The sequence below is a fragment of the Heteronotia binoei genome, chromosome 1 (genome assembly GCF_032191835.1).
Source record: "Heteronotia binoei isolate CCM8104 ecotype False Entrance Well chromosome 1, APGP_CSIRO_Hbin_v1, whole genome shotgun sequence".
NCBI lineage: Eukaryota > Metazoa > Chordata > Lepidosauria > Squamata > Gekkonidae > Heteronotia > Heteronotia binoei.
The window spans coordinates 271859301-271873695 of NC_083223.1; the positions used below are offsets into that span (position 1 = coordinate 271859301).

The 14395-nt window shown below is 46.8% G+C and overlaps 1 protein-coding gene across 1 annotated transcript in view; it reads left to right on the plus strand.

The window, feature by feature from the left end:
• Positions 1-13746, plus strand: part of LOC132583598 (zinc finger protein 91-like) — a 38232-nt gene extending 24486 nt beyond the window's left edge. The window contains 5 exon segments of the mRNA XM_060255251.1: positions 520-2944; positions 10705-11222; positions 11225-11485; positions 11570-11712; positions 13228-13746. Of these exon segments, the coding sequence (XP_060111234.1) occupies positions 520-2944; positions 10705-11222; positions 11225-11485; positions 11570-11712; positions 13228-13746 (3866 nt within the window).
• The last annotated feature ends 649 nt before the right edge of the window (positions 13747-14395 follow it).

Consider the following 14395-nt stretch of genomic DNA (forward strand, 5'->3'; position numbering starts at 1 on the left):
GGGGAGTTCCGCCGACCCCTCTGTGCTCAGAAAGAACAGACGGCGCATTCAGGCCTTAGCTCTCTCTGAGTTTGGAGAGCACCAAGGCCTGAAAGTGCCATTGTTTTTGGGTCATTCACAGGAAAACCTCAACCTAACTAGGGCTTCAAGTGTCCTAAAATAAAGCTTTACTGGTAATCAAGGAGACACACCACGGGAACAAAATTTGCTCTCTCTTCTGCCTCCGGGATCTCTCCAACTCTCTCTCCCTCTCCCAAAAAGGGGATCCGCAGTCAGCCAATGGAGGGAACAGAAGCTTGGATTCGAATCTCGTTCACGTGAAGTAGGAGAGAGATTTCGGAAAAAGCAGCCCTGGGAAAAGAAGTGAGAATAGCAGGTTGCTTGTGGGAAGGATAAAAGCCCTGCAGGGGCTGGAGGCAACCTGTGAGCAGCATCACTGACATTCCTGCTTTAGGTGCTACTGGAGTAGGTACTTGTGGAAAGTGTCATGTTCTCATGCCAGGTATCCCTTTCTTTCAGCAGGAGACATGTGGCAGTCAGTGAATGGAGCAGAAGAACACCAATTGATGGGGAAAGAGAATATACAACCACATGCAAAAAATAAGTTTGAAGATTTGGATGCACCCAGGAAGGAGGAGGGAAAACACCCACCAAAAGAGAAAAATAATTCCAGTCCTACACAGAGGGATGACTCTGTACAGCAAAACGTATGTCAAGGAGACACCAGGAAAGAGTGCACTGCAAGCAGGGGAAATTACACTGAAGTATCTGTTATTAATACTCAACCAAAGGTGTTTAACAAAAAGAAAATATATAAATGCCAGGAGTGCGGGAAAAGCTTCAGTCACAGTGGAAACCTCACTTCCCATCGAAGAATTCACACAGAGAACAAACCATACAAATGCCTGGAGTGCGGGAAAAGCTTCACTTACAGTTCCAGTCTTACATCCCATCGAAGAATTCACGCAGGGGAGAAACCATATAAATGCCTGGAGTGTGGGAAAAGCTTCACTCAGATTTCCCATCTTAGTTCTCATCGAAAAACTCACACAGGGGAGAAACCATACAAATGCCTGGAGTGTGATAAAAGTTTCAGGAAGAGTTCCCATCTCAGTACCCATCAAAAAACTCACACAGGGGAGAAGTCATACAAATGCCTGGAGTGTGGGAAAAGCTTCAGGTTCGGTGCTGAACTTACTTCCCATCGAAGAATTCACACAGGGGAGAAACCATATAAATGCCTGGAATGCGGGAAAAGCTTCACTCTGAGTTCCAGTCTTACTTCCCATCAAAGAATTCACACAGGGGAGAAACCATATAAATGCCTGGAGTGTGGGAAAAGCTTCAGAAAGAGTTCCCATCTTACTTCCCATAAAAAAACTCACACAGCGGAGAAACCATACACATGCCTGGAGTGCGGGAAAAGCTTCACTTACAGTTTCAATCTTACTTCCCATAGAAGAATTCACACAGCGGAGAAACCATACACATGCCTGGAGTGCGGGAAAAGCTTTACTTACAGTTCCAGTCTTACTTCCCATCAAAGAATTCACACAGGGGAGAAGCCTTATAAATGCCTAAAGTGTGGGAAAAGCTTCAGTCAGAGTTCCCATCTTAGTTCTCATCAAAAAACTCACACAGGGGAGAAAACATATAAATGCCTGGAGTGTGGGAAAAGATTCAGTCAGAGTTCCAGTCTTACTTCCCATAAAAAAACTCACACAGCGGAGAAACCATACACATGCCTGGAGTGCGGGAAAAGCTTTACCTACAGTTTCAATCTTACTTCCCATAGAAGAATTCACACAGCGGAGAAACCATACACATGCCTGGAGTGCGGGAAAAGCTTTACTTACAGTTCCAGTCTTACTTCCCATCAAAGAATTCACACAGGGGAGAAGCCTTATAAATGCCTAAAGTGTGGGAAAGGCTTCAGTCAGAGTTCCCCTCTTAGTTCTCATCAAAAAACTCACACAGGGGAGAAGCCATACAAATGCCTGGAGTGTGGGAAAAGCTTCACTCAGATTTCCCATCTTAGTTCTCATCGAAAAACTCACACAGGTGAGAAACCATACAAATGCCTGGAGTGTGAGAAAAGCTTCAGGAAGAGTTCCCATCTCAGTACCCATCAAAAAACTCACACAGGGGAGAAGTCATACAAATGCCTGGAGTGTGGGAAAAGCTTCAGTCAGAGTTCCCATCTTAGTTCTCATCAAAAAACTCACACAGGGGAGAAACCATATAAATGCCTGGAGTGTGGGAAAAGATTCAGTCGGAGTTCCAGTCTTACTTCCCATAAAAAAACTCACACAGCGGAGAAACCATACACATGCCTGGAGTGCGGGAAAAGCTTTTCTTACAGTTCTAATCTTACTTCCCATAGAAGAATTCACACAGCGGAGAAACCATTCACATGCCTGCAATGCGGGAAAAGCTTCACTCAGAGTTCCAGTCTTACTTCCCATCAAAGAATTCACACAGGGGAGAAGCCTTATAAATGCCTGGAGTGTGGGAAAGGCTTCAGTCAGAGTTCCCATCTTAGTTCTCATCAAAAAACTCACACAGGGGAGAAGCCATACAAATGCCTGGAGTGCGGGAAAAGCTTTACTTACAGTTTCAATCTTACTTCCCATCAAAGAATTCACACAGGGGAGAAACCATATAAATGCCTGGAATGCGGGAAAAGCTTCACTCAGAGTTCCATTCTTTCTTCCCATCAAAGAATTCACACAGGGGCGAAACCATATAAATGCCTGGAGTGTGGGAAAAGCTTCAGTCAGAGTTCCCATCTTACCTCCCATACAAAAACTCACACAGGGGAGAAACCATACACAAGCGTGGAGTGTGGGAAAAGCTTCAGGTTGCGTGCCAGTCTTATTTCCCATAGAAGAATTCATGCAGGGGAGAAACCATACACATGCCTGAAGTGTGGGGAAAGCTTCAGGTTTGGTTCTGATCTTACTTCCCATTCAAAGAATTCACACAGGGAAGAAACCCTATAAATGCCTAAAGTGTGGGAAAAGCTTCAGGAAGAGTTCCCATCTTAGTTCCCATCGACAAACTCACACGGGAGAAACCATACACATGCCTGGAGTGTGGGAAAAACTTCAGGTTGTGTGCCAGTCTTATTTCCCATAGAAGAATTCATACAGGGTAGAAACCATACAAATGCCTGGAGTGTGAAGAAAGGTTCACAAAGTGTTCCAGTCTAACTTCCCATCAAAGTGTGAGTTCCAATCTTCCCATCAAAGAACTCACACAGAGGAAAAAACATGAATGCCTAGAATAGGGGTGTCCAACATGCTCTCCAGGCAGCCGAATGAGGCCCTTGGAGGGCTCCTATCAGGCTGTCATCTGCTTCCTTCTCCCTATATCTTGCTTCCTTCTGCATAACAGTTTGCTTTGCCAGCCTTGCTCAATTACACAGGAGCTATGGAGCAAAATGTTTATTTTCTCCAATGACTGAGGCTGCTTCCTTGGGGAGCAAGGCGGGGAGGAAAGCTTGTTTTTCCAGGCTCTCTCAATCACAGAACAGAGCTACTGAGCCAAGCCACCTTTCCTTCTATTAGCTGAGGCTCCACCTCCCCCAGTCCCCTGGGGAAGGAAGGAAAGAGCCAGAACTTCCTTTGCCCAGTTTCCTGGATCTCATGGCAGAAATACAAAGCAAGCACTTTTAAGATCAATGAGTGCTAATGTTTTAAACATGTTTTATCTTAAATATTTTGTAACCAAAAAATCTTTTAATTGTGTTTGTGTCCTGTATAAAGTCTCTATCTCTGCCAGCTAATCTTAAATAGGAACACACATGTCCCGACCTGACATGGCCTGGCCCAACAAGGTCTCATTTATGTCCGATCCGGCCGTCATAACAAATGCGTTTGAGGCCCCTGGCCTAGAAGGTGGGAAAAGCTCCAGAAAGATTTCCATTCTGTCTTCCCTTGAAAGAACTCCCCTAGGGGAGAAACCATATAAATGCCTGGAGTGTGGGAAAAGCTTCCGACAGAGCTACATTCTTAATTTGCATCAAAGAATTCCCATAGAAGTGAAACCATCGAGATGCCTGCAGTATCGGGAAAAAGTTCTATCAGTAGGCGCACCTTCGTTTCCACTGAAGGATGCACATGGGGTAGAGGAAATGTCAGATATTCACGATTTTCATTATATTTATGAAGGTTTCTGCCTTTTGTTGTTTCATGATTAGAACATAAGAGAAACCACGTTGGATGAGGCCAATGGCCCATCCAGTCCAACACTGCGTCACACAGTGGCAAAAAAAAAAATGTATATATATACACACACACATATAAATACACACACGGTGGCTAATAGCCATTGATGGACCTCTGCTCCATATTTTTATCTAACCCCCTCTTGATCTCTGCAAAGTTCAATTCCTGGTCAGGAAAAGTACAAAAAGTTCGTAACCGTCTCTAACCCCGAAAGTTCATTCGTATAACTGTAGAAATAGGTTTATTGCTCTGGAATTGCAAATTGCTCTCTGAGAATCTAAAGGCCGTCCTCCGGATTCATTCTAGTCCATGTCGTGGATTCACTCCTTTGCATAATCCCTTTAGGATCAGATTGTTTTATTTGGAGCACGATCCCATGTTCAAGTTCAAAAGTTGTCTTTCTCTTCTTCCTCCACTTCTATAAAAAAAGTGTTGCAGCAAGTTCTAATGAGGCTTTCTGCGGGTGACTTCCAGTCAGAAAAGACCTTATACTGGGTGAGCGTATCCCGTGTGCATATTCCCGTAGAAGATAAACCATCCTGTTGTGCCTAGCTTTCTGCCAATCAGCTTTAAAAAACTGATCTTTGCAAATTGTAATGCTTAGGTGTTTACATAAATTTAAAAAAAAATGTTTGGAAACCTGGTTTTTATTACATGCTTTTTTTCTATATGAAAAAATCTGTATGATTAGCTTTCACCTGTTCATCAGTTTCTAGCCCAACGTAAAGAGCATTGCTTTCTTTTCAATAAAATCATTATCTCGTAAGAAGCTCTCTGTTTGTTCTATTGACACGAGATCTAAGAACATAAGAGTGGAAAGGAAAGTTGCTGAATTACAAGTTACACAACCCTCGGGACAATGGGATCCCCAGGAAGAAGAAGAAGATGATGATGATATAGGATTTATATCCCACCCTACACTCTGTATCTAGAGTCTCAGAGCGGTCACAATCTCCTTTACCTCCCTGCCCTGAAAACAGACACTGTGAGCTGTGTTCCCCTTAAGCTGAGTTAGCATGAGCTAGCTCTCAGATTTGTAGCCTCCAACTGACATATTTTTGTCTTAGCTCAGGAAAAATGGTCCCAGAGCACAATTTATGCAGGAGCTCACAACTTTAATACCAGTAGCTCACATAGTGGAATTTTTGCTCACAAGACTGCAGTTTAGAGGGAACATTGTGAGTTGGTTGGGCCTGAGAGAGCTCTCCTGGAAGCTGCCCTTTCAAGGACAACTGCTGCAAGAGCTATGGCTGACCCAGGGTCATTCCAGCAGCTGGGGAGATTGGTTTCTACCTATGCTAACCACATTGAAAGCGGAGTCCTGTCCTTTTTAAAAAGTGATCGGCAAGGCCCCTCCCAGGCTCCCCAAATAGTGCTGCCAGTTCTTCCCTGGCCCCCCAAAAGGAGTGGGGGTGGGGTGCCAGATCCAGGTTGGGAAATTCCTGGAGATTTGGGGGTGGCGCCGAGGAGGACAGGAACCTCAGTGGAGCAGAAGGCCACAGAGTCCACCCTCCAAAGCATCCCTTTTCTCCAGGGGAAGGGAGCTCTGTGGTCTGGAGATGAGCTGATTTCTCCCCCCCCCCCCCACATACACACACATGGGACCCCTAGAGTCCACCTGGAGGCTGCTCAAAATCTATTTCCAGAGAAGGACACCCCCCACCGCAACCCGGCATGATTCTCTGTCCCTTTGCTGGGAGAGATCAGAATGTCTTTCACTTATTTGCCGTTTTCTCTCTCCTGCTCTGCCTGCATTTTCCCTCCTGGCTCCCTGGAAGGGCTGAAACGCTGAGAGATTCTGTGGGGCATCAGTCACCAGTAGGGTTGCCAATCCCCAGGTGGGGGCAGGGGATCCCCCGGTTTGGAGGCCCTCCCCTGGTTCAGGGTCATCCGAAGGCAGGGGTTGGGGGAGAGGGAAATGTCTGCTGGGTGATCCATTATTCCCTATGGAGAACGATTACCTTAGGGAATAACAGAGACTTGGTCCACGGGTATTTAGGAAGGCTGTTATTTCGGGTAGAGGCACTGAATTTGCAGCATAACATCTGATGCCTCTCCTCAAAACCCCCTCCAAGTTTCAAAAGGATCGAACCAGAGGATCCAATCCTATGAGCACCAAAAGAAGCTGCCCCTATCCTTCATTATTTCCAATGGAGGGGAGGCGTGCGGTCCCTTTCAATGTGATGGTCAGAAATCCCTTTGGAGTTCAATTGTGCTCATCACACCCTTGCTCCTGGCCTAGGGTTGCCAATTCCCAGGTGGGGGCAGGGGATCCCCCAGTTTGGAGGCCCTCCCCCCCGCTCCAGGATCATCAGAAAGCGGGGGGCGGGGGGACAATGTCAATATCAAAGCTTTTGATAAAGTTCCTCATCAAAGGCTCCTTAGAAAACTTGAGAGTCATGGAGTAAAAGGACAGGTCCTCTTGTGGATCAAAAACTGGCTTAGTAATAGGAAGCAGAGAGTCAGTATAAATGGGCAGTCTTCGCGGTGGAGGACGGTAAGCAGTGGGGTGCCGCAGGGCTCGGTACTGGGTCCCATGCTCTTTAAATGATTTAGAGTTGGGAGTGAGCAGTGAAGTGGCCAAGTTTGCGGATGACACTAAATTGTTCAGGGTGGTGAGAACCAGAGAGGATTGTGAGGAACTCCAAAGGGATCTGTTGAGGCTGGGTGAGTGGGCGTCAACGTGGCAGATGTGGTTCAATGTGGCCAAGTGCAAAGTAATGCACATTGGGGCCAAGAATCCCAGCTACAAATACAAGTTGATGGGGTGTGAACTGGCAGAGACTGACCAAGAGAGAGATCTTGGGGTCGTGGTAGATAACTCACTGAAAATGTCAAGACAGTGTGCATCTGCAATAAAAAAGGCCAACGCCATGCTGGGAATTATTAGGAAGGGGATTGAAAACAAATCAGCCAGTATCATAATGCCCCTGTATAAATCGATGGTGCGGTCTCATTTGGAGTACTGTGTGCAGTTCTGGTCGCTGCACCTCAAAAAGGATATTATAGCATTGGAGAAAGTCCAGAGAAGGGCAACTAGAATGATTAAAGGGCTGGAGCAATTTCCCTATGAAGAAAGGTTGAAACGCTTGGGACTCTTTAGCTTGGAGAAACGTCGACTGCGGGGTGACATGATAGAGGTTTACAAGATAATGCATGGGATGGAGAAAGTAGAGAAAGAAGTACTTTTCTCCCTTTCTCACAATACGAGAACTCGTGGGCATTCGATGAAATTGCTGAGCAGACAGGTTAAAACGGATAAAAGGAAGTACTTCTTCACCCAAAGGGTGATTAACATGTGGAATTCACTGCCACAGGAGGTGGTGGCAGCCACAAGCATGGCCACCTTCAAGAGGGGGTTAGATAAAAATATGGAGCAGAGGTCCATCAGTGGCTATTAGCCACAGTGTGTATGTGTGTGTGTGTGTGTATATATATATATATATTTGGCCGCTGTGTGACACAGAATGTTGGACTGGATGGGCCATTGGCCTGATCTAACACGGCTTCTCTTATGTTCTTATGTGCCCCTAGGTGCCCCTTCCATGATTCTCTCTCTGTCCCTTTGCTGGGAGAGATCAGAATGTCTTTCACTTATTTGCCTTTTTCTCTCTCCTTCTGCTCTGCCTGCGTTTTCCCTCCTGGCTCCCTGGAACGGCTGAAATGCTGAGAGATTCTGTGGGGCATCAGTCACCAGTAGGGTTGTCAGGGGCGTAGCTAGGGCTTTGGGGGCCTGGTGCCCAAGATTTATGTGGGCCCCCCTATGTGTGTGCACGCCGCCAGAAACAGGATATGATGTAACTTCCGGTGATGTCACTTCCACAAGATGGCCACCGCTTGCGAGAGAGCCCTGCTGGAAACAGGAAGTGATGTAACTTCCCCAAAACGGCCACCACTTGTACTTGTATTAAAGTTGTGAGCTGCTGCATAAATAAGTTTGCTCTGCGGGCAATCTTTCCTGAGCTAAGACAAAAATGTGTGAGCAGCGGCTAAAAACCTGTGATCTAGCTCACACGAACGCAGCTTAGAGGAAATGCTGCCCACAAGTGAATTCAGATATTCTAAACAGCTTGGATAATGGGAACTCTAGCATGGCAAGGATGATTCTGTTGGTTCAACTCATTACTCAGAATTCAATGACTTTCCACAGATAGATTTACACAAGAGGTACCTCTGATCCACACATTAGTTAGGAAACTAAGAAAATCAATAGTATTGTTGAACCAACCAACAAAATTACCCAAAATTAAACACTTAAGTTTGCCTTTAAAATAAATGCTTACTATTGTGAATCGTTTTCCCCTTTATTTCTCAAATAGAGCCATTCTTCCGTCTTAGATGGCTTTTTTTTTTTTAAAGGAAGCTCGTTAACAGCGCCTCCTGAAATCCAAGGTGCCAATATAAAGAAGGGCCACAAATAAAAGCAAGGCCTGCTTCTTTCCCAGCACCTTAAGGACCCCGGGGGAAGGCATGGCAGGAAGACCTGCTTGCAGGATTGATGGGCACTCCTCGGAAGGCTGCCGGCGGGGTTCAAACAGCGAATCATAACTATAGTGGAGGGGAATCACTCCCCCTTCTTTATTTCTGGTTTCTGTCTTTTTGAAAAAAAAAAATAATTTTACAGGGTAGCAAAAGAAGGGTGCTTTTAAGGCAGATCTGAATTAACACGAGATCCTTTTTCCTTCTGCCATGCAGCCCCCACCCCCGGCAGACAGCCAAGAGACACTCTGGCCACAGAGCAAGAGTGGGTGCATTTTTCTTTGCAAAGTGGCGGGGCAGCCATCAATCCCTGGAAATATTCGTGGGACAACAACAACAACAAAACCCAGCAAGAAGCTGGGCTGGGCTACCCCTCCCTTAATTTTTTTTTGTGTGTGTGTGATTTGCCTTAAAGTGCAGGGCAGGTGAAGTCCATTCACAGTAGTCCAAGGCGGGTTCCCTTGCACCCCCCCCCCAAGTGCTCTCCGGCCTCCGAACCCTGGAATAGCCGGTGCCTTGGAAAAGAAGCCTCGGCGTGGATTGGCTCGTCCTCCCACTCTCCTGTCACCTCCCCTCTTCACCTCCCTCCCTTGGCCAGAGAAAGAGGGCACTGCAGAGCCGCAGCCTTATATTACCTCCGGCAGCCTTTCCCACCGCTCTTACCCCGGGAGGGGCACGCACGCCCCCCCCCGCCCTGTCTGCCTTCCTCCCCTCCACAGAGGCCTCCGCCTCCCCTCCTGTCCCGAGACAATTGTTATACCTGCAACGGGATCCAAGCATGCAGCCCCGGCCGGCGCCTTTCGGGTGTCTTGCAGTCCCTGCTAAGGCTGCTGCTGCTGTTGCTGCTGCACCGAGCGCCGCGCGCTGCAATGAAGCCGATCGAGCGCCTCGTCCTCTCCCGAGCCTCTCTGCCCCGGCCATGCACAGGGACCCCCCCTTGGCAATGCGGGGACCCCCCAGACCTGGGGCGACCCGCCCCCCACGCCCCCCCTCCCTACACCACACGTTTTGCTTTCTGTCCTGAATGGGCCCTCTCTCACACTCTTCCCCTTCCCCACCCTGCCTCCCAAAAATGAATACCTCAGCCAGCCAGTGGAGGGAACTGAGACTTGACTTCATACCTCTTACATGCGAAACAGGATAGGGAGCTGGGAAAAAGCCTGGGAGAAAGCAGCAGGAAGGGTCAGTGGCTCATGGGCCAGATAAAAGCCCCGGCCTGCAGGCTGTATGTTTGATGTTGGGGGGTGCACAGTGGGAGGGCTTCTAGTGTCCTGGCCCCACTGGAGGACCTCCTGATAATGCCTGGTTTCTTTGGCCACTGTGTGACACAGAGTGTTGGACTGGATGGGCCACTGGCCTGATCCAACATGGCTTCTCTTATGTTCTTATGTGACACAGAGTGTTGGACTGGATGGGCCTTTGGCCTGATCCAACATGGCTTCTCTTATGTTCTTATGTGACACAGAGTGTTGGACTGGATGGGCCTTTGGCCTGGTCCAACATGGCTTCTCTTATGTTCTTATGTGACACAGAGTGTTGGACTGGATGGGCCTTTGGCCTGATCCAACATGGCTTCTCTTATGTTCTTATAATGCCTCTCCTTTAGTTGCTGCTGGAGTAGGTGCTTGTGGAAAGTGTCACATCCTCACACCAGGTATCCCTTTCTTTCAGCAGGAGACGTGTGGCAGTCAGTGAACGGAGCAGAAGAACATCGATTGATGGGAAAAGAGGATATACATTCAGAAACGTAAAAGAATTTTGAATGTTTGGATGCACCAAGGAAAGAGGATGGAAAACATCCACCTAAAAAGAGAAATGTGTCCAGTCTTTGACAGGGGAATGGCTCTCTATGACAAAATGTATGTCAAGGAGACACTAGGAATGAGTGCACTGCAAGGAGGGGAAATTTCACTGAAACATTAGTTATTAATATTCAACCAAGGATGTGTAACCGAAATAAAAGATATAACAGCTTAGAGTATGGGAAAAGCTTCAGCCAAAGTGTGCACTTTGCTTCCAATCAAATAATTCCCACAGGGGAGAAACCATATAAATGCCTGGAGTGTGGGAAAAGCTTCAGGAAGAGTTTCAGTCTTACTTCCCATCAAAGAATTCACACAGAGGAGAAACCGTATAAATGCCAGGAGTGTGCAAAAAGCTTCCGTCTGAGTTCTGCTCTGACTTCCCATCAAAGAATCCACACAGGGGAGAAGCCATATAAATGCCTGGAGTGTGGGAAAAGCTTCAGGAAGTTTTCCAGTCTTGCTACCCATTGCAAAATCCACACAGGAGAGAAACTGTACAAATGCCTGGAATGTGGGAAAAGCTTCAGCCAGAGTTCCAGTCTCACTTCCTATTGAAGAATTCACACAGGGAAGAAACCATATAAATGCCTGGAGTGTGGGAAAAGCTTTGCTGACAGTTCCAGTCTTACTTCCCATGGAAGAACTCACACAGGGGAGAAACCATATAAATGCCTGAAGTGTGAGAAAAGCTTTAAGAAGAGTTCTAGTCTTCCAGTCATCTAAAAATTCACACAGGAGAGAAACCATATAAATGCCTGAAATGTGGAAAAAGCTTCAGTGTGAGTTCCAGTCTAACTACCCATAAAAGAACTTACACAGTGGAGAAACCATATCAATGCTTGGAGTGTGGGAAAAGCTTCAGTGTGAATTCCAGTCTTACTTCCCATCGAAGAACTCACACAGGGGAGAAACCATACAAATGTTTGGAGTGTGGGAAAAGCTTCAGCCAGAATGGACACCTTACTTCCCATAAAAAGAATTCACATGGGGAGAAAACATACATATGACTGCAGTATGCGAAAAGCTTCACTGAGATTTCCACTCTTACTTCCCATGAAAGAATTCACAGACAGGAGAAACCATATAAATGCCAAGAGTGTGGAGAAAGCTTCTGTCAGAGTTCCAGTCTTATTTCCCATGTCAAAGAACTCACACAAAGAAGAAACCATATAATTGCCTGGAGCATGGAAAAGGCTTTCGTTGGAGTTCCAATCTCACTTTCCATTGAAGAATTCACACAGGGCAGAAACCACACAAATGCTTTGAGTGTGGGAAAACCTTCATACAGAGTTCCGTTCTGTCTTTCCATCAAAGAATACACACAGAGGAGAAACCATATAAATGCCTAGAATGTGGGAAAAGCTTCTGTTGGAGTTCCAATCTTACTTCCCATCTAAGAATTCACATATGGTAGAAAACGTAAATGCCTGGAGTGTGGGGAAAGCTTCAGGAAGAGTTCCAGTCCTATTTCCCATCAAAGAATTGACATAGGGGAGAAACCATACTAATCCCTTTAGTGTGGAAAAACTTTGGTTGGAGTTGAAACCTTTGCTGTCATCAGAATATTCAGAGGGGAGAAATAGAAATGTCTGGACTGTGGGAAAAAGTTTCAGATAGAGCTACTTTCTTAATTTGCATCAAAGAATTAATGCAGAGGAGGAATTCTTGTAATGTGGGGAAAAGGTTCTGTCAGTGGGCACACCTTACTTCCCCCTGAAGCAGGGCTTTTTTTGGAGCAGGAACTCCTTTGCGTATTAGGCCATCCCCCCAAGAGCTTACAGGGCTCTTAGTACAGGGCCTGCTGTAAGCTCCAGGAGGATTGGCTATGTCAGGGGTGTGTGGCCTAATATGCAAAGGAGTTCCTGCTAAAAACAAACAAACCCTTCACTGAAGAATGTGTTTAGGGAAGGAAATGTGTTTAATTAATTAATTAATTAATTCAATTTTTTAGCCCGCCCTTCCCATAGAACAGACTCACAAGGTATTTTCCTCCCCCACAAAAGATACCCTGTGAGGTGGGTGGGGCTGAGAGAGCTCTCACAGCAGCTGCCCTTTCAAGGACAACTCCTGTGAGAGCTATGGCTGACCCAAGGCCATTCCAGCAGCTGCAAGTGGAGGAGTGGGGAATCAAATATGGTTCTTCCAGATAAGGGTCTGCACACTTAACCACCACACCAAAAAAAAGTGCACAATTGTATCATTCCAAAACCATCACCCCCTGCCTGTGGTCTGGAAAAATTGTCTTCCACAAAACCAGTCCCTGGTGCCAAAAAGGTTGGGGACCACTGAACTAACAGACACAGCAAACCAGCAGTCAAAACAACCAATACACTACACACCAGAAATAGATTGAGGTGATTTGAAATTCCAAATGTTGAGAAGAGATTCAGAAGAGGAGACTCTTGGAAGAATTCCTGAGAGGAATATTGTGAAGATGGGCAGGCATTTATCCTATAACAAGTACTAAGAAGCCACACAAACCACGATTTGATAGGACATTACATTTAATGCTTGGAAAAGAAAATCGCAGGCCATTAAGCTGATTAAGAACTGTGGAGGATAAACAGGAGACAGAAGTTGTTGATATCCTAATAATTTCTGTGCAGGCTAAAATATTGCCCTCAGCGCTTATTTTTTTTTTTTTGGCCTGGGTGGTTACTTTTTCAGAAGCTGAGGCGGTGCTGTCTGCACTTGTTCCATCTGACAGATTTCAGGCTGTCTGCCAGAACAACAGGTTTGCTGAGGTGGCGGGCGGTAGTTGCACACCGGAACGGAAGTTTGCTGTACCGGAGGAGAACACTGCTGTACGGGAGGACAATACTTTTGCTGAGGCGGACGGCAGGGCGGAGGACAATACTTCTGTTGTGGCGGACAGCGGGGCGGAGGACAATACTTCTGTTGTGGCGGACAGCAGGGCGGAGGACAATACTTCTGTTGCGGCGGACAGCGGGGCGGAGGACAATACTTCTGTTGTGGCGGACAGCGGGGCGGAGGACAATACTTCTGTTGTGGCGGACAGCGGGGCGGAGGACAATACTTCTGTTGTGGTGGTGGATAGCAGACAGGAGGGCGATACTTCTGTTGTGGCGGGCAGCAGGGAGGAGAGTAAACCTTTTGCTGTGGTCGGCAGCACTTGGGCGGGGGGCACGGAGGAGGGAAATACTTCCGTTGTGGTGGCTTGCACTTTACCGGGGGGCAGCACTGTTCCACTGGGGGACAGTACTTTTGCATAGGATGCGTAGAAGGGAAGAGGCCGCCCCCCTGACAACTGGAGCTCACAGAATCATGGAGATCACATGATAATTCGTAGGTTCCATACGATGGTTCCGATTCCCAATGCAGCCCGGCAGAAAGAGATCTTCGGTAGGCGCTGGTTGAGCCTTCGATGTCCCCGTGGGCAGGACTATACATGTTCTTGGATGAGAGAGAAGAGCTGCCAAGAAACAGGAGAAGAACATCACAAAAAGAGGCAGACTATAACCAATGTTCCCTCTAAGCCTCAGAGTTTTCTGAGCGAAAATTCTACTTTGTGAGCTCCTGGCATTAAAAGTTGTCAGCTACAGTATATATCAGTGTGCTTTGGGGTCATCCTTCCTGAGCGAAGACAAAAATGTGTGAGCTGGAGGCTAAAAAATCTGTGAGCTAGCTCACGCTAACACAGCTTAGAGGGAATGCTGATGATAACCATAGAGGAAAGAAGGCTGAGAGTAACTCGAAAGTTATCTGGCCTACTGTGGCAGTAGAAAGTGCCCTGAACTCACAAGCGACTTTGGGCGTTTCAAGTGTAGGTGTTTCAAGGCAAGAGACGAACTGAATGGCTTGTCATCACTTTCCTCTGAATCATAGAATCCTAAAGGGACCTCCAGGGCCATCTAGTCCACC